The sequence below is a fragment of the Procambarus clarkii genome, chromosome 72 (genome assembly GCF_040958095.1).
Source record: "Procambarus clarkii isolate CNS0578487 chromosome 72, FALCON_Pclarkii_2.0, whole genome shotgun sequence".
Taxonomy (NCBI): Eukaryota; Metazoa; Arthropoda; class Malacostraca; order Decapoda; family Cambaridae; genus Procambarus; species Procambarus clarkii.
In genome coordinates, this window is record NC_091221.1 from 25,525,433 (window position 1) to 25,546,692 (window position 21,260).

At 44.2% G+C, this 21,260-nt stretch overlaps 1 protein-coding gene across 1 annotated transcript; it reads left to right on the plus strand.

Moving 5' to 3' along the window:
• Nucleotides 1-4,508: 4,508 nt before the first annotated feature.
• LOC138356464 (uncharacterized) lies at nucleotides 4,509-19,528 on the plus strand. The gene is made up of 3 exons (XM_069312625.1): nucleotides 4,509-4,599; nucleotides 16,203-16,318; nucleotides 16,958-19,528. Exons 1-3 carry the CDS (start codon nucleotides 4,509-4,511, stop codon nucleotides 19,526-19,528), a joined length of 2,778 nt encoding a protein of 925 aa, XP_069168726.1.
• Nucleotides 19,529-21,260: the final 1,732 nt, after the last annotated feature.

Genomic DNA, 21,260 nt, shown 5'->3' on the forward strand with positions numbered 1-21,260 from the left:
AGATCCCTTTCGCAATCCGACTTCGCAATCTCAACACCATCTAGCTCGTATCTAGTAACTCTATCATCATTACCTAACCTCAGAACTTTACATTTATCAGCATTAACCCTTGCACTGCTCACCTATTTTCGGCAAAAACGTCTTGGTGCAATTGACAAGGACATATTTTTGTTATTTTTACAAATGTTCAGGTAAATTTAATGTCAAAATGTTTCCAAAGTCAACTATTTCCATTTCAAAACACAAATAGTAATGAAAACATTAAAAAACATTAAAATATAGCCAAATTAAAAAACAAAAAGCACAACTCTCCGAGCGCCTAAAGGCGCTTTGCGCAGTGCAGTGGTTAAACTGCATCTGCCAATCCTTTGACCATTTCAAAACCCTATCTAGATCAACTTGAAGTGATAGTGAGTCCTCCTCCGAATTAATTTCCCTACCGATTTTAGTATCATCGGCAAATTTGCAAATGTTGCTACTCAAACCTGAATCTAAATCATTTATATATATTATAAACAACAGAGGTCCCAGGACAGAGCCTTGAGGCACTCCACTTACAACATTTTCCCACTCTGACTTGATTCCATTTATACTAACTCTCTGTTTCCTTTGGTATAGCCATGCCCTAATCCAGCTTAATATAGCACCCCCAATACCATGAGACTCTATCTTTTTAATCAGTCTTTCATGTGGCACTGTATCAAAAGCTTTGCTAAAGTCAAGGTATACAACATCGCAATCCTTACCACTATCAACTGCCTCAACAATGCTAGAATAAAAAGATAACAAATTTGTTAAACATGAACGGCCATTTATAAAACCATGTTGCGACTCAATTATTAATTTATGTTTTTCAAGATGAAGACGAATTTTATTTGCTATTATAGATTCGAGTAACTTCCCCACAATAGACGTTAGGCTAATTGGTCGATAGTTAGACGCAAGTGATCTATCTCCTTTCTTAAAAACTGGTATCACATTAGCAACTTTCCAAAACTCTGGCACTCTGCCTGACTCTATTGATTTATTAAATATGGTTGACAGTGGGTCACAAAGCTCCTCTTTGCATTCTTTAAGCACCCTGGCAAACACTTCATCCGGCCCTGGGGATTTGTTTGGTTTGAGTTTTACTATTTGTTTAAGAACATCCTCCCTGGTAACTGCTAAACTCGTCAACCTGTCCTCGTCCCCACCCACATAGACTTGTTCGGCTGAAGGCATATTGTTAAGTTCCTCTTTAGTAAATACAGATACAAAATATTTATTAAAAATACTACTCATCTCTTCATCACTATCTGTTATTTGACCTGTCTCAGTTTTTAATGGACCTATCCTTTCCCTAGTCTTAGTACGATATAACTGAAAAAACCCTTTAGGATTTGTCTTTGCTTGCCCTGCTATGCGAACTTCATAGTTTCTTTTTGCTTTCCTTATCTCTTTTTTAACATTTCTAACCAGTTGTATGAATTCCTGTTCTAAAGTGACCTCCCCATTTTTAATCCTTTTGTACCAAGCTCTCTTTTTACCTATAAGGTTCTTCAAATTCTTTGTTATCCACTTTGGGTCATTAGTATTCGATCTATTCAATTTGTATGGTATACTACGTTTCTGTGCTTTGTTTAGAATATTCTTAAATAAGTTATATATTGAATCCACATCGAAATCCCCATTTAAGTCACCTATCGCTGGGTTCATGTCTCGCTCCAAGACTGGCCCACACCCCATACCCAAGACTTTCCAATCAATTTGACCCAAAAAATTTCTTAGGCTATTAAAATCAGCTTTTCGAAAATCTGGCACTTTAACAGAATTTTCTCCTACTGGTCTATTCCATTCTATGCTAAATCTGATTTCTTTGTGATCACTGCTCCCTAGCTCACTCCCTATTTCGATGTCATTAATTTGCGTTTCCCTGTTAGTTAACACTAAATCTAAAATATTATTTTCCCGTGTTGGTTCCTTAATGTGTTGCGTAAGAAAGCAATCGTCAATTAATTCTAGAAAATCTTCTGCTTCACTATTCCCTGTTTTGTTCAACCAGTTTATTCCGCTAAAATTAAAGTCACCCATGACATAAATACTGTTAGATCTAGATGCTCTAGATATTTCATCCCATAGATGCTTTGCTTCCATTCTGTCTAAATTTGGTGGCCTATATATTACTCCTATTATAATATTATTAGCTTTTTCGTTTAATTCAATCCAAATAGTTTCTGTGTGTGGCTCTGTTTTGATTCCCTCTTTGAGACTACATTTCAAATTGTCCCTAACATATATGGCTACTCCACCTCCTCGTCTAATATATCTATCTGTGTGAAATGGTTTAAATCCATATATTTGATATTCAGCTAATAGTTCTCTATTTTCTACATTCATCCACGTTTCGGTAAGTGCAATAATATCTATTTTTTCTGTGCAGACAAGAGCATTTAATTCGTTAATTTTATTTCTTAGACTTCTACTGTTAGTGTAATATACCCTAAGTGAATTGTTTTTTTGCGGACCTTCTCTTTCCCTGATCGTTTTGCCAATTCCTTTCTCCCACAAACACATACATTTATTACCTCCTACCTCCAAATCAATTCCCATACCTCTATCTACTAACAGTTTAAACCCAAACAAACACCTCTAACGACTTCTTCTAACGAGTTCGCAACAGCAACAACCCCAGCTCTCGATAGATGCACCCCATCACGAGCATACATTTCATTTCTTCCATAGAAGTGTTCCCAGTTGTCTATGAAAGATATTGCATTTGATTTGCAATATCTTTCCAGCCGGCAATTGACACCAAGTGCCCTCGATATCCATTCATTTCCCACTCCCTTTCTTGGAAGAATGCCACATATGATCGGGATCCCTCCCTTGCTCCTAACTAACTCTATGGCTGTTTTATACCTCTGAACCAGTTCCTCACTCCTAACTCGACCAACATCATTTCCTCCCACGCTAATGCAAATAATGGGATTGTTCCCATTACCAGCCATAATATCATTCATGTTGTTTATAATATCACCAATGCCAGCTCCGGGATAGCAAACCCTTAACCTGTTCCCCCTATCTCTAGCACAAAACGTTCTATCCAAATACCTTATCTGGGAATCTCCCACAACTATACCCACACAAATACTACTCATCTCTTCATCACTATCTGTTATTTGACCTGTATCAGTTTTTAATGGACCTATCCTTTCCCTTATGGACCTATCCTTTCCCTATTCCAATCCATTCCAATCAATGCTAAATCTGATTTCTTTATGATCACTGTTCCCTAGCTCACTCCCTATTTCGATGTCCTTAATATGAGTTTCCCTGTTAAGAACATAAGAACAAAGGTAACTGCAGAAGGCCCATTGGCCCATACGAGGCAGCTCCTATTTCTAACCACCCAATCCCACTAATATACTTGTCCAACCTGCGCTTGAAACAATCGAGGGACCCCACCTCCAGCACGTTACACGATAATTGGTTCCACAAATCAACAACCCTGTTACTGAACCAGTATTTACCCAAGTCTTTCCTAAATCTAAACTTATCCAATTTATACCCATTGTTTCGTATTCTGTCTTGTGTTGATACTTTTAATACCCTATTAATATCCCCTTTGTTATGTCCATTCACCCACTTGTAAACCTCTATCATGTCACCCCTAACTCTTTGCCTTTCCAGTGAATGCAACTTAAGCTTTGTTAATCTTTCTTCATATGAAAGATTTCTAATTAGGGGAATTAACTTAGTCATCCTATGCTGGACACGTTCAAGTGAATTTATATCCATTCTATAATATGGCGACCAAAACTGAACTGCATAATCTAAATGGGGCCTAACTAGAGCAAGATATAGCTTGAGAACCACACCAGGTGTCTTGTTACTAACGCTTCGATTAATAAATCCAAGTGTCCGATTTGCCTTATTACGAACATTTATGCATTGATCCTTTTGTTTTAAATTCTTACTAATCATAACTCCCAGATCCCTTTCGCAATCCGACTTCGCAATCTCAACACCATCTAGCTAACTAGAGCAAGATATAGCTCTAGTTAATCCACAGCTAATCCGGATATAATCACAAACCTCAGGAACACAGAACACCTAGTGGAACTGAAACCAGAAGAAAAAATCACCAAAATGATAGTTCAAAATTTCCCGGTCGAAGTTCATGCAAACAGACTCCTTGAATGCCCAAATGTCACAACGGCGGAAAGATGCAATCACAACAATATCGAAACAAGACAGGTTCTTGTAACAATAAAAGGACCTCACATCAACACTCTGAGTGTTGGCATCTATGGTCAATTCAGGCTGAGACTGTACAACCCAGAACCCATGCGCTGTTACAGATGTCAGCGCTTCGGCCACCACAAAGATGGCTGCAGAGGTCCGGAACGATGTGGTGTATGTAGCGAGCTCCATAATACCGACATATGCAAGAATCTGCACAAAGAAGGCAGACAAACGAAAGCAAAATGCCCGAACTGCGGGGATACACATCACGCCTGGAACAAACGATGTCCAGAAAGGGTAAAAAGAATACTAGCTTTCGGATCAACCCAGCAACCCAAAGTAACTACTTCGAGACTTCAATCGACCAGACCCTCGGTAAAAAGCCAGTGGTACACCCCTCGGCAAGTCCGAATAAATGAAGATCAGCAACAGTCTGGCGCGCCGGGTCCTTCTGGTCTGGGCAAGGACGGGGCCTCCAACAACTGGAGGGGGCAGGGGGGCGCTGCTCCACTGGGAGACAGCAACAGAATGGATCGGGGCGGCAGGGCGAACATGCCTGCCGTTGCCTCCGGGACCTCCCAGGCAGGAATGATGATCCCTGCATCATCGGGTGCCTCAGTGGCTGGATGTAGCAGGGGCGCTTCGGCCCAACCAGGAGTCTCCTCACCCGCCAAGAAGGAAGTCTCCACTCTAGCCAAGAAGACACAAACGGTCGGGAAAACCAGTACTATAAAAACCATGGACTCAATGATTCCACTATAAACGGAAAAATGGACAATCTCAAAATTATACAATGGAATATTCAAGGATTCAAAAGCAAAGCACAAACACTCAGAGCAGTGCTTCTCAAGGATAGCATTGATATTGTTATACTCCAAGAAACACTCACCAGGACCAGAGGCATTTCAATTCTAGTAAGAAATCATATCAATGCCACGGCAATCACAGACCTGCCCAACTGTGGCGAGAACGTCGAAATTATGGGAGTTAAGCTCACTATGAGGAACTCAACGCTGTCCATTTTCAATGTATACAAGAGCCAGAGAGAACACGACATGGATCTCTCAACAATCTTTGAAATAGCAGTCACTACACCTACTATCATCTCTGGCGACTTCAACGCTCATAGTGAATTACTTCTTGATTCACCAAGAACCGACGCCAACGGAAGACATATTGAACATCTTTTGGATGAAGTGCCAGAAATCAGTCTGCTTAATTCGACGGAACCAACCCACACTGGTGAGGGAAAGTTGGATCTCACGTTTGTTTCACTAGTGTTTATGAGTTGTGTCATTGGTCAGTGGATCATGTTCTGACTAGTGACCACTTTGCCACAAAAACAGTTATTAATATAGCACTACCTCCTAGACCTCCAGCTCCCGAGCCCGGATGGGACTTTATCAAAGCAGATTGGACGAAGTTTCAGGAAGCTCTCGAAACTTGGCACCAAAACTACACTCCTCCTGACAACATCGATGAAATGGAAAACGATTTAGTAAATGCAATACATAGAGCAGCAAATCACGCCATCCCCAAGAGGAAAACAATTACCCAGCAACACAAGGACCATTGGTATTACTGTGATAGGATCAAAGAGCTACATAACAGACTATATCGTGCACGAAAGAATTTCAGAAGAGATAGAACCGAAGCTAATCTAGGACTTCTTAGAGCTGTCCGAGATCATGTGCACGAAGAAACAGAAAAAGTCCAAGAAGAAAAATGGCTCGAGTGGTGTGCCAAGCTCGTCCTTGGCACACATATCAGCATACGTCCTTGGGCGACATCTGGAGGCAGATCAACAAGGCCAAAGGAAAATCGCCTCCAGCTCCGCCGCACCATGTTCATCCAGAGCAAGAAGCAGAAAGGCTAGCAAATCTATTTGCTTCAAGAGCCAGTTCCACTCAACTTCCTCAAGCAACTCTGACTCACCAACAAAGACTTCAAGCAGCAAGGCGGAAAAAAATAGATGATGCTTTAGCCTTACCTGACGAACTAGACCAACCTTTCAATCTAAAAGAACTCAGAAGTGCTACAAAGAAAACTAAAAAGCTCCAGGCGAGGACAAAATCACTTACAACATGCTGGCCAAGCTAGGAGAAAAGGGTGAAGATGCCTTCTTGAATCTCATCAACAGAGTATGGGTGACAAGAACTCGACCACTCTCTTGGAACAGTGCAATTATAGTTCCCATTCCAAAACCTAAAGACCCAGGAAATCCAAGACCCATCTCATTAACAAGCTGTCTGGCTAAAACTGCAGAAAGAATGGCTCTTAATCGAATTGAATGGAAGGCCAATCCACTACACCAAAATATGTTTGCTTACAGAAAAGGTGTTGGAACCACAGAATGCCTTACCTTCCTCCTGGATAAAATCAATGACAAACCTTGAATCCTTATTTTTCTAGACCTTGAAAAAGCCTTCGAGTTAGCCAGTGCTCCAGCTACACTGTGCTGCCTTGTGGATAAGGAAATCAAAGGACACGCTCTTGCTTTTGCCAGAGGAAGCCTGCTTAACCGAGAAGCTAAAGTCAAATTCCGAGGAAAAACATCGACCTCAAAGAGGCTGGAAAATGGAACTCCGCAGGGAGGAATACTAAGCCCCTTCCTCTTCAACTGTCTCATGGAACAATTCATGAAGCTCAAGCTACCAAAAGCCAAACTTCTTAACTATGCAGAGGACTTTGTGGTCATCATCAATGGCAAAGGTGCAAGGAACCATGCACAAAAATGCCTAGATATTATCAGCAGGGAAGCGGAACGCAGTGAAAATAAACAGCAATAAAACAAAAGCAATGGCCGTTAAAATGAGAACTCAAGACATCAGACTGGCAATACAAGGACAAGAAATTGAGTGGGTTACCTCTTTTCAATACCTAGGAGTCATAATAGACAACCAGTTGAAATTCACTCAAGAAATTGAATATCTTCGGCAACGCTGTAAAGCTAGAAACTCAGTTTTGCGCTCTCTGACCAGTCTTAGAGAGGGTGCATCTCTACCAGTACTCAAAATGTACTACGTTCAAGCAGTTAGGTCACTCATCGACTATGCTGCTCCTGCTCTTACATCCCTCACTGATAACCAATGGGAGAAAATGGAAGTGTCTCAAAATAATGCTCTGAGAACAATGCTTGGAGCACCTATATGGACGCGTAGAGAGAACCTTAGAATGGAAACAAATTTACCAGCATTAGAAAACAGGATGAAACAAAGGATAGCCACCATAATAGGAAAACTTACTGGAACAACCGCCAGGCTGTCAATCAAAGACAGCATACAGAGATCCTTTCAGAAAAACCTACAGTATAGAACACGCTCATAGATGGATAATGTGGTCAAGATTTTAGAGAAAATGGACATGAAATGGACCATTAAAAACAAAGGGGAAGATAGACCATATCAACACTTTCGACAGCCTCCTCCATGGGAAGAATCGACTCTAAAGATAATCATTGAAAGATTATCAGTTAAAAAATCAGCATGTGACCCGCAGAGGCTCAAGGAAGTAATAGAGCAACAAATGGAAACTATCTCTAGACCCACAACGACTCACATCTTCACAGACGGATCAGTTGATCAAGAAAAAGGTTCTGCTGGGGCAGCAGTTTACACTACCAACCATGAAGCTTACTGGAGCATGAATAGTGGGTGCTCAACATTGCAAACAGAATTATATGCCCAGAAGGAGGCAATAAACTATACAATTGAGAATAATTTACATGATGTCATCATTCATACAGACTCTAAATCTTCGCTCCAGACATTGTTATCCAGTCAGCACAGAGATAATATACAACTCCTCACAGAAATTCAACATATAGGAAAAGATGCCCATAATCGAGGGCTGTCAATCACCCTAAATTGGATACCAAGTCACATTGGCATAAAGGGCAATAAAAAGTCAGACTCACTAGCAAAAACTGCCACTGCTCTACCTGTTGTACAGGTTCAAATACCTCCAAGTATCTCACAGATAAAGGAGCAAATCAAGAAGAAAATATTCTCAACTATCAAAAGTCGCCACAGAGCCAAAGTAGCGGAAGGAAGATCCACTGCGATATAGTATGAACAAGCCACTGGTTACTCCTCTTTCAAGCCTGGCAAAAAGATATCCAGAGACATTGCAGTAGCCATACACAGACTCAGACTTGGGTACAAGTGCTGCTGGGAGGTAATGAACCCAATAGTTAAAGAGTGTCACATCTGTGAAACTGAGGCAGAGGCGCCGCTATTGCACTACTTACTAGAACATAAGAACATAAGAATAGGCAACTGCAGAAGGCCTATTGGCCCATACGAGGCAGCTCCTATTTATAACCACCCAATCCCACTCATATACATGTCCAACCCATGCTTGAAACAATCGAGGGACCCCACCTCCACAATGTTACGCGGCAATTGGTTCCATAAATCAACAACCCTGTTACTGAACCAGTATTTACCCAAGTCTTTCCTAAATCTAAACTTATCCAATTTATACCCATTGTTTCGTGTTCTGTCTTGTGTTGATACTTTTAATACCCTATTAATATCCCCTTTGTTATGTTCATTCACCCACTTGTAAACCTCTATCATGTCACCCCTAACTCTTCGCCTTTCCAGTGAATGCAACTTAAGTTTTGTTAATCTTTCATCATATGAAAGATTTCTAATTTGGGAAATTAACTTAGTCATCCTACGCTGGACACGTTCAAGTGAATTTATATCCATTCTATAATATAGCGACCAAAACTGAACTGCATAATCTAAATGGGGCCTAACTAGAGCAAGATATAGCTTGGGAACCACACCAGGTGTCTTGTTACTAACGCTGCGATTAATAAATCCAAGTGTCCGATTTGCCTTATTACGAACATTTATGCATTGATCCTTTTGTTTTAAATTCTTGCTAATCATAACTCCCAGATCCCTTTCGCAATTCGACTTCGCAATCTCAACACCATCTAGCTCGTATCTTGTAACCCTATCATCATTACCTAACCTCAGAACTTTACATTTATCAGCATTAAACTGCATCTGCCAATCCTTCGACCATTTCAAAACCCTATCTAGATCAACTTGAAGTGATATTGAGTCCTCCTCCGAATTAATTTCCCTACCGATTTTCGTATCATCGGCAAATTTGCAAATGTTGCTACTCAAACCTGAATCTAAATCATTTATATATATTATAAACAACAGAGGTCCCAGGACAGAGCCCTGAGGCACCCCACTAACAACATTATCCCACTCTGACTTAACCCCATTTATACTAACTCTGTTTCCTTTGGAATAGCCATGCCCTAATCCAACTTAATATAGCACCCCCAATACCATGAGCTTCTATTTTTTTTAATTAGTCTTTCATGTGGCACTGTATCAAAAGCTTTGCTAAAGTCAAGGTACACAACATCACAATCCTTACCACTATCAACTGCCTCAACTATGCTGGAATAAAAAGTTAGCAAATTTCTTAAACATGAACGGCCATTTGTAAAACCATGTTGCGACTCATTTATTAATTTATGTTTTTCTAGATGGAGACGAATTGTATTTGCAATTATTGATTCAAGTAACTTTCCCTAAGTAATATACCCTAAGTGAATTGTTATTTTGAGGCCCTTTTCTTTCCCTGATCATTTTGCCAATTCTTTTCTCCCACGAACACATACTTTCATTACCTCCTTCCTCCAAATCCATTCCCATACCACTATCTACTAACAGTTTAAACCCAAACAAACACCTCTAACCACTTCTTCCAACGAGTTCGCAACAGCAACAACCCCAGCCCTCGATAGATTCACCTCATCACGAGCATACATTTCATTTCTTCCATAGAAGTGTTCCCAGTTGTCTATGAAAGATATTGCATTTGATTTGCAATATCTTTCCAGCCGGCAATTGACACCAAGTGCCCTCGACATCCATTCATTACCCACTCCCTTTCTTGGAAGAATGCCACATATGATCGGGATTCCTCCCTTGCTCCTAACTAATTCAGTGACTGTCCTGAATCTCTGTATTAGTTCCTCACTCCTAACTCGCCCAACATCATTACCCCCTGCACTAATACAAATAATGGGTTTGTTTCCATTTCCCGCCATAATATCATTCATGTTTCCAACAATATCACCAATTCCAGCTCCCGGATAGCAAACCCTTAATCTGTTCCCCCTATCTCTGGCACAAAACGTTCTGTCTAAATACCTCACCTGGGAATCTCCCACAACCAAAATTCGCTTCGATTCTCCCTTTTCCTTTCGAGCAGTTTGAGGGACCTGCGCTTCAATGCTCCTCGTTGCTTTGCCTCCTCTTTGAACAACAGGTTCACCACAGCACTCGTCCTCTAATACGTCAAATGCATTAAAGGCCTTAGGTGTAGGCTATTAGTTGTCGGTTTTGCCAAGGTCTTAGATTTCATTTCTTTCATAGAAGCGTTCCCAGTTGTCTATGAAAGATATTGCATTTGATTTGCAATATCTTTCCAGCCGGCAATTGACACCAAGTGCCCTCGACATCATTCATTACCCACTCCCTTTCTTGGAAGAATGCCACATATGATCGGGATTCCTCCCGATTAAGTTAATTCCCCAAATTAGAAATCTTTCATATGAAGAAAGATTAACAAAGCTTTAGTTGCCTTACCTGGAAAGGCGAAGAGTTAGGGGTGACATGATAGAGGTTTACAAGTGGATTACTCTACACAACAAAGGGGATATTAATAGGGTATTTAAAGTATCAACACAAGACAGAACACGAAACAATGGGTATAAATTGGATAAGTTTAGATATAGGAAAGACTTCGGTAAATACTGGTTCAGTAACAGGGTTGTTGATTTGTGGAACCAATTACCGTATAAGGTGGTAGAGGTGGGATCCCTCGATTGTTTCAAGCGTGGGTTGGACAAGTATGAGTGGGATTGGGTGGTTATAAATAGGAGCTGCCTCGTATGGGCCAATAGGCCTTCTGCAGTTACCTTTGTTCTTATGGAAGCAATTGCCGTGTAACGTGGTGGAGGTGGGGTCCCTCGATTGTTTCAAGCGCGGGTTGGACAAGTATATGAGTGGGATTGGGTGGTTATAGATAGGAGCTGCCTCGTATGGGCCAATAGGCCTTCTACAGTTACCTTTGTTCTTATGACTGTCAGTACTCAGGGGGGGACCCATGAGGGACTGCCAGTACCCAGGGGGGACGACCCATGTGGGACGGGCAGTACCCGGGAGGGGACCCATGTGGGACTGCCTGTGCCCGGGGGGGGGGGGGACCCATGTTCGACTGTCAGTACCGGGGGGGGGGGTACCCATGTGGGACTGCAAGTACCCCGAGGGGACCCATGTGGGACAGGCAGTACCCCATGTGGGACTGCCAGTACCCCGGGGGGACCAATGTCGGACTGCCAGTACCCCGGGATAATCTATGTGGGACAGCAAGTACCCGGGGGGACCCATGTGGGACTGCCAGTACCCGGAAGGGGGGGTACCCATGTGGGACTGCAAGTACCCCGGGGGGACCCATGTGGGACAGACAGCACCCCATGTGGGACTGCCAGTACCCGGGGGGGGTACCAATGTCGGACTGCCAGTACCCCAGGGGGACCCATGAGGGACTGCCAGTACCCCGGAGGGGACACGTGTGGGACTGCCAGTACCCCAGGGGGACCTGTGTGGGACTGCCAGTAACCCCCGAGGGACCCGTGTGGGACTGCCAGTACCCCGGGGGGACCTGTGTGGGTCTGCCAGTAACCCCCGAGGGACCCATGTAGGACTGCCAGTACCCGATGGGACCCATGAGGGAATGCCAGTTCCCCGGAGGGACCCATGTGGGACTGCCAGTTATCAGGGGGGACCCATGTGGGACTGCCAGTACCCCAGGGGGATTCGTGTGGGACTGTCAGTACCCAGAGAGACCAATGTGGGACTGCCAGTACCCCAGGGGGACCCATGTGTGACTGCCAGTATCCCTGGGGAACCCTTTGGGAATGCCAGTACTCCAAGGGGACACATGTGTGACTGCCAGTACTCCTGGGGACCCCTGTGGGATTGTCAGTACCCATGTGGGAATGCCAGTACCCCGGGGGACACATGTGGGACTACCAGTACCCCGGGGGTCCATGCGTGATTGCCAGTACTCCTGGGGACCCCTGTGGGATTGTCAGTACCCCGGGAGACCCATGTGGGACTGCCAATACCCCGGGAGACCCATGTGGGACTGCCAGTACCCCGGAGAGACCCATGTGGCACTGCCAGTACCCTGTGGGGACCCATGTGGGACTGCCAGGATCAAGGGGGGACCCATGTGGGACTGCCAGTACCCCGGGGGACCCATGTGGGACTGCTAGTACACCAGGGGGACCAATGTGGGACTGTCAGTTCCCCTAGGGGACCAATGTGGGACTGTCAGTACCCTAGGGAACCCATGTGGGACTGCCAGTACCTCGGAGGTACCCATGTGGGACTGACAGTACCCCGGGGAGACCCATGTGGGCCTGCCAGTACCCCGGGGGGACCCATGAGGGACGGCCAGTACCCCTGGGGGACCCATGTGGGACTGTCAGTATCCAGGGGGATCAAAGTGGGCCTGCCAGTACCCCGGGGGACCCTTGTGGGACTGCCAGTACCTGGAGGGACCCATGTGAGTCTGTCAATACCCCGAGGGACCAATGTGGAACTGCCAGTACCCCGGGGGGACCCATGAGGGACTGCCAGTTCCCCGGGGGACCCGTGTAGGTCTGTCAGTGCCGGGGGGGGACCCGTGTGGGACTCTCAATACCCCGGGGGATCAATGTGTGAATGCCAGTACCCCGGGGGGACCCATTTGGGACTGCCAGTACCCCGAGGGGACCCATGAGGGACTGCCAGTACCCCGGGGGGACCCATGTGGGACTGCCAGTACCCCTGAGGAACCATGTGGTACTTTCAGTACACCAGGGGACCCATGTGGGACTGCCAGTACCCCGGGGGGGACCCATGTGGGACTGTCAGTACCCTGGGTGGACCCGTGTAGGACTGTCAGTACCCCGGGGGGACCCATATGGGACTGCCAGTACCCCAGGGGGACCCATATGGGACTGCCAGTACCCCAGGGGGACCCATGTGGGACTGTCAGAATCCCAACGGACCAATGTGGGACTGCCATTACCCCATAGGCGACCCATGTGGGACTGCTAGTACCCCGGGGGACCCATGTGGCACTGCCAGTACCCAGGAGGACCCATGTGGGACTGCCAGTACCTGGAGTGACCCGTTGGGGGACTGCCAGTAGCCCGGGGGAGCCATGTGGGACTGTCAGTAACCCCGAGGGACCCATGTGGGACTGCCAGTACATTCGCGGGGACCTATGTATCTATCAGTACCACGGGGGAGTAGTGTAAACCGGGCCAGAAGCCGGGCGTTTTGCGTTTTCCCGGGCCGGAACTTGGCCCCTGGGTTTTACGAACTTTTTTTCATGGCCGGTCATTGGCCCCTGGGTTTTCTCGAAAAAAATTTCATGGCCTGTCATTGGCCCCTGCCATTTTCGCTCAAGGGGATTAAACGGCCGCCTCCAGTCATCCCCAAATTTCGTTAGCTCAGTGACCCTGCACAGGCATGTTAAAGGGGATTAAAAAGCCGGTCATTGGCCCCAGGGTTTTCTCGAATTTTCTTTCATGGCAGGTCCCATGCACAGGCATAGCCAATGGTCAATGACGTCACCAGCAAGCCGTGCAGCGTTCCTGCACAGGCACGTTCAAGGGGATTAAAAAGCCGGTCTATGAGTTGTGTATTTTGCGTTTCAACAGTGACCCTGAAACCATCATCCCTAGTCTATTTTAGATTCCATATTTACTTTCGACCATCACCCATTACATGTATCAAAGGGGGAGCAACACAGAGCATGAACTACCATGTATCTCAGCGTTCATCCCTGTAACTGAACCAGTATTTACCCAGGTCTTTTTTCCTAAATGTAAAACTTATCCAATTTATTCCTGTTCTGTTTCATGTTGATACGTTTAATAGGTTATTAATATCCCCCTTTACTATGACCATTCAGTCACACCTCTATCATGTCACCCCTATTTCTTCTTCTTCGTCTTTCTAGAGAATGTAATTTAAGCTTTCACAATCTTCCTTGAAGGATAGTTTATTTCTCATAGGGCAAAATAAAAATGAAAACCGCTATCAGTCATATATATATGAAAAATCAGAGCCCTGGGCATTGGCAATTTCAATGCAAGTTCAGTAGTAATCCAATGTTGTCCCTAACCGTATACACGTCTCACATTCGCTCGAAACATACCTCCCACACCTTACTGTAGCATATAGCAGATCAAAAATACTCATTCAGTAAAAGCAAGCCTCTCATGTTTTGAAATAAGGCCTTCTGCAGTTACCGTCTTTTGTGACGTCATCATCCCTAGTGCGGCGCTCCCAGCCAACATGCTAAATGCGGATCCCAGGAGGTTCACACATAAGTGTGAACTCTTAATCTGGCTTAATACCTCAACAGTACTCTGTGCTTCACCAGAGTTGATATTCAGCTACAATAGCTCGTATTTTCGCTATTTGCTTATATTTTCCGTTATTCATAAACCCTATCAAACCATCCTAACCTAATTTATTATATATAACAAACAAATACATTCTACAGACCAGTTGTTGTTGTTGTTTAGTGACATCACGGAAAGCGACCTCAGGTATAGGGATAAGGTATTGATGGCCATTAGCATATAGGTGTCAAGGTATCACAGCACCTGACTGGTCAACCATGTGACCAGATAACCAATGTGTCCTTTAGCATGGAACTTGCATATGGTGTCTGTTATATGTTATTATTATTATTATTCAAAAATGACTAGACTATCTATCCCCACCTAACCTAATCAGAGGTTTAAGAATATAAATTTTTAATTATCCACAACTGAAATCATCATTCGGTGATAAGTGCAAAAGTATAACAGCAGCCCAAATGTCGTACAGCAATTTAAGCAGAATCGTACATCTGGCAGCAGGTGAGCTGTCCTTATAAAGACCTCCCTCAGCCCAAAGGACCACTTGGTCCGGGAGACATCTCCCGTCACGCAGGGTGCAGTCGCGCCTCCACAGATCTCCAGTATCATCTATTGATACTGGTGATGGCTCAAAAGGGCTACCACTTACGAGCTAATCATGCCCGTGCCACCGTTTGGGTGGCTTCATCATCATCTTAAACACATTCACAAGGGAGACATCTCCCGTCACGCAGGGTGCAGTCGCGCCTCCACAGATCTCCAGTATCATCTATTGATACTGGTGATGGCTCAAAAGGGCCACCACTTACGGGCTATTCATGCCCGTGCCACCTTTTGGGTGGCTTAATCTTTATCAATCAATCCCAAAGGACAGTCCAACTCAGGCTTCCTGTGCTAACACTCTGAACTAGCTCCAGCACTTGTGCATTAACGAACTTCGCTGTCTCGTATCTATCAAATCGACCATGTATATTTGTGAACTTTGCAAGGCTCCTAAATACTTTACCGGCTATTCATGCCCGTGCCACCTCTTGGGTGGCTTAATCTTTAAAAAAAAAAAAAAAAGGCTCCTAAACTAGGGCCATTCCACCTGTGCCAGGCGAGATGTGCTGAATGTAAGATAACCTTCACCGCCAATCCTCGGCATCAGTGTGTTATTTACTGTGAGCAGTGCTTTAAAATACCTCGTGGACATTTTGATAAGATTTGTTCCTCGTGCTCCAAAGTGATTTGTTCTATCCATAAATATCAGTGTGGTTATGACAACTGTAGAAATTTCCCATAGATATGTTGTGAGTTATAGCATATTTATAGTTACTATTGAAAAAAATGACTTAACATCAGCATCAGATATTATTTGTATTAATATTCTGAACAAAAAATACATTCTTTATTAAATTGCGGCAGCTAAAATTTATATATGAATTATTATTTACAATTAGTCGTAGAGCTATACAGCATTCCTTAAAAAATACGCATAACTATATAGAATAATTAAAATCTACAGGTCGCAACCCTGATGCATGTCCATTTTCCATGTATCTAGATGATTCCGAGTCTGATACTAGTTCTGATTCAGAGATGACTCAGATGCATCATCGCACCAAAACGTCCAATACGAAAGTAAGTTAAATATAGTTTTTTCTGCAATATTAAACTATTCCCAATTCTTGTTAGATATATTTATATAAATACCTCGCTTATCATCTTCAATTATTATTTACATGATCATTTATATGATTTAAGGCTCGCCAACTCAGCAGTTAGTGGAGGTAAAGGAGGAATATCCTCGTGGAGGAGGTGGTGAACTGCCAAGCACGAGCCGAGCTCGCTCACCGACACCAGAAGATTGACAAAATGACAACAGGGAAAGTTCTAATCGTAAGTAACATCCACATTAATTATTATTTTCATATTTCAATAATGCCATTATTATTATTATTAAACTCCCTATATTAAAATTTTATTGACTGAAAATCATTATTCTTGTTACTTATAGGTTTGCAACTGGAGGGTGAAGACTCCCTGCATCTAGTTTTGGAAGCAGATTCCGATATGGACGTCAGCCAGCCTATCGCCAATTCGCCACCACTACCTCAGGAACAGCAGCAAGTAGATGTTTTGCTTCCTCCTCAACCCGAAGTGCTTGAAGTGATTAATAATTTCAATGGGGGGTACATACGCCATTCATATAGCATCCCAGATCATGCCCAAGGAGATCCTGCCCATTATTTAACTATATATCCTGATTATTTTATTCAGCAAATAAAATCCTTGTGTGATGCCGTTCACCCCAATTTCCCTCCTGCCCTCTTCATATACCCCGATTTAACATTCAATTTACAACGGCTTAATCAAGAAAATGAACCTGATTTTGAGGGAGAGTTACCTATAAGGGCCGAGCAACGCACTGTATCTAGGCATGAGGCTAGTGTGGTCATAGATCAATGGATTGCTGAATTGGATAATAAGTTAGAAGAGTTCTTTGCCGAGACAGAAGGTTCTAGTCTAGGTATACAGAGCATTTCTGGTTTTTATATAAATTCTATAGCAGTTCAGCATCCCATCCGTCTAGGAGAATACGTGCCGTATCCAGATAAATTGCGTGGCAAAAAGTATGTTTTCAATCCTAAAGGCGAGCGAAATGCATGTTTGATCCAATGTTTGGCAGCTTACATATGCCTTGCTCAGGAGATGACATTAGATAATATCAGAAAACGTTCCAAGTCTACCAGGTGGTGTCTTAGATTTGTCCGTTGGAGTAAGGATATTGAAATTCCTATAACGTATGATAACATTAATAAAATTGAAAGTATAAATAAATTAAGTATTTTTATCTATGTGCTCACTCGTGAAGAAAATAGGTACTACATTAGCTTAGCTAGAAAAGGGAGAGAACATTCCGCCCGTAAAGTACCTTTGCTCATGCTAAAGGATCAGCATCTTGTGCTCATTAAAGATTTCAATCAGTATGTTCGCAACATGCGCAGCCATTCATATGAGATCCCTAACAATCATATTTACTGTCATTCGTGTTTAATTCATTTGTCACCTGATGCTATGAGGGATCATGAAGAGTCGTGCGAAGTTAAACAAACATTGAAATTTTACCCTGAAGATCATAAAATCAAGTTCAAAAATTACGGTCGTGCTTATGGTCCCTCTCACACAGCATATTATGATTTCGAGTGCTTGTTGGACCCCTCCAATCCCAAAGGTATGATTGAGAAGCGTCACAAAGCCGTGGCATATGCTTTTATTATCATCAACAGGGAATTGGAGGTGGTAGAGAAATTAACGTATATGGGGGATGATCCTGTGAATCATTTCATAGATACTTTGGAGAAAGCATGGAAGAGAATCAAATCATCCATGCCTAAATACAAAATATCTATGACACGTGAACATTGGCAAGCCTATAGACGGCAAACCGCATGTGAAATGTGTTATAGGCCATTCAAATCAGATAAAGACAAGCACCGTCATCATGATCATGCCATTGAATTTAATAATTATCTTGCAGCCTATTGTCGTAGGTGCAACATGTTATGCAGAAATTCTTATAAATATTTATATACATTCTCTCACAATGCGGCTTATGACCTCGGGGTAATTTTAAATGAATTGTCTAACGTCCCTAACCGTGAAATCGATATTGCCTCCAAAGATGGATTTAAGTTCATGAAAGTGGATATCGGTAAACTTCGGTTTATGGATAGTCTGGCTTTACTAAATGGTGGGCTGGAAAAACTAGCTAAAGAACATATCAAGGAAGGTAAACCCACCACTTACACCTCAGTTATGCTAGATGACGTCCCTGCAGCTGCCCACCATTTATTAAAGACAGGTACACAGGTATTCTGCTATGACTACATTTCATCTTTGGAGAAATTAAATGAACTGGCTCTTCCTCCTCCCGAAGCCTTTTTCAATAGTTTAAAACACGAGGCCATAAGCGAGAACGATTATAAACAGGCTAAAGAAGTCTTTAGATTAGCGGAATGCAAGACCATTGGGGATTACTTGAAGGTCTATTTGAAAGTAGATACTGGACTATTGTGTGATGTGTTTACTGTATGGCGCAAGGCCATGCTTGAGCTGTACAAGTTAGACATTACACACTATGTCTCGTTATCTAGTTTTGCATGGGACGCTTTCTTGTTTAAGAGTCAAGTTGTCTTGGACTCTATTTCTGATCCCCATTTGTACGATGTATTGCGCAGAAATCTAAGAGGCGGATTTACCTCTGTTGTGCGACAACACACAAGTGTACAAAATGAGCATACGGGTGCTGATCCTTCTAGCACTGATAAATATATTCTTTATTTAGATTTCAATGGCTTATACGCCACCTGTATGACAGAACTGCTTCCTCAAGGCGGGATCCGTAAATTATCTGCTGCCGAATGCAATGATTGGCTCCAACAGGGATTGGAAAATATTGCTTGTGATGGGGATAAAGGGTATTGGGTCATGTGTGATACCAAGCATGTCGCACCTGAGGTGGCTCGATACACCGATGACTTACCTTTAACCCTGTCGCATGCTAATATTTCTACTGATCTTCTGTCCGATTATAGCAAACATATTTTAAATACTGAAGATCGTAAACTCCCCAAGAAAAACAATAAATTAATTGCCTCACATCTCCCTCAAAAAGATTACTTGGTCAGTTTGGATTTGCTTCAGATGCTGATGAAATTGGGATTGAAAGTTGCTAAGGTAAATGCAGTTTATGAATTCCGACAAAGCAAGTACCTTAAGGAATTTGTCGAAACAAATGCTCGTGAACGTGCAAATACACCTTGTTCCATTAAGGGTAAAGCTTTCTAGCTGGTATCTAATGCAGTTTACGGCAAGAGTTTGACAAATGTGAGTAAATATTGTGATCAGCATTATTTAGTTACATCTCGAGACAAATTCCAAAAGCTTGCACGCAATCCGTTCTTCAAACGGAGCATTTTATTGAGCGAAGACAGAGTCATTTGCACGGTTAAGAAACAATTACTATTCCGTTTCGCAAGAACAAAACGGTGCTTATACCTAAGAAACCTAACCCAGACTCTCCTTCCCATTATCGCCCCATAACGATGTCATCAACGATAGTAAGGCTGTTCCATAAGATTCTGAGCAGCAGACTCTCTGAGGCAGTCAGGATCGACAGGCGGCAGAAGGCATTCATCCCCGTTGACGGATGCCCTGAAAACCTGGTGATCCTGGATGCCCTCCTTGCTGAGGCTCGTGCGCTTAAACACAACACGCACCTGGCGTTTCTGGATATGGAGAAGGCTTTCGATAGCGTCTCCCATCCGGCCATCCACCGGGCCATGAAACGTAAAGGCATCCCGAAGCCTTTACGGACTTATATCATGTCGGGCTATGACAGGTCCTCAACCATTATAACCAGCCAAGGTGAGAAGTCGAAGGACATCCTGATCACTAGGGGGGTGAAACAGGGTGACCCCCTGTCTCCATTTCTTTTCAACCTGATAATTGACGAGGCAATTACCAGGGCTAAAGACCTGGGGCTAGGGGTTGGTCTGGGCGGCGAAAAGGTATCAGCGCTGGCGTTCGCCGACGACCTGGTTGTGGCAGCGGAAACGGCTGCCGGACTACAGACACTCATAACCAGTATTTGCCGCACGCTGCGCGGCTCTGGTCTCAAAGTAAACGCCGCAAAATGCCGGACGCTGAGCATAGCGATTGATGCGCATCGGAAGACATGGCATGTCCCCACCAGGAAGGCATATTATGTCGGAGACGATGCAATCGGTACTATGAGTGTGGCGGACGAGTACAAGTACTTAGGGATACTGATCGGAGCCGGGGGCAGACGCTTATCCTATGGTTCCCTGTTTGAGGACGGCCTGACCAACATCACCAAGGCGCCGCTCAAACCCCAACAGAGGTTATACCTACTAAAGCACCACCTAATCCCCAAAATGAACCACCGCCTTGTCCTCGGACACGTGGCTAAAACGGAGTTGGCGAGGTTGGACCGGCGGCTGCGACACGCCACTCGTGGCTGGCTGCGGCTGCCCCATGACACCCCCAACGCCTTTATCCACGCCGACGTCAAGGACGGTGGACTAGGGATACCCGACTTTGCCACATCGATCCGGCTACAAAAGAACAAGCGGCTCGGGGCGCTGACCGGATCAGCGGACCCAGTGGTGGTGGCAGCGGCTCTCCTACCCGCATTCCAAGCGAGAATGCGCCGGTGGGTAGACCCGACCACGGCCGCTGGAACGCCATCCAGCAGGACGACCGAGTGCGCTAGAAGATGGAAGGCAAAACTGTACAGCATGGTCGACGGCGCCGGCCTCGCTTCCTCTTGTGAGGTCCCATCCTGTCACAAGTGGGTTGCGTCCGGTACCCGTTTGCTAAGCGGGGGAGATTTTGCCCACGCCGTCCAAATTAGGGCAAACGCTGTAGCCACGCCGTCTAGGGCGGCTAGGGGTAGACCCGAGGCTTCTGGTCTCTGTGACGCTTGTCGGAAACCAGGAACCCTGGGCCACATATCCCAGGCCTGCCATAAGACACACGGGGCTCGGGTGAAACGTCA

Excerpts from the sequence above, each read along its gene's own strand:
- LOC138356464 (XM_069312625.1), top strand. The coding sequence starts at position 4,509 with ATGTCCAGAAAGGGTAAAAAGAATACTAGCTTTCGGATCAACCCAGCA. Across the intron at positions 4,600-16,202 it reads TTCAATCGACCAGACCCTCG|GTCGCAACCCTGATGCATGT; the intron begins GTAAAAAGCCAG and ends TAAAATCTACAG. Across the intron at positions 16,319-16,957 it reads CCAAAACGTCCAATACGAAA|CAAATAAAATCCTTGTGTGA; the intron begins GTAAGTTAAATA and ends TATTTTATTCAG.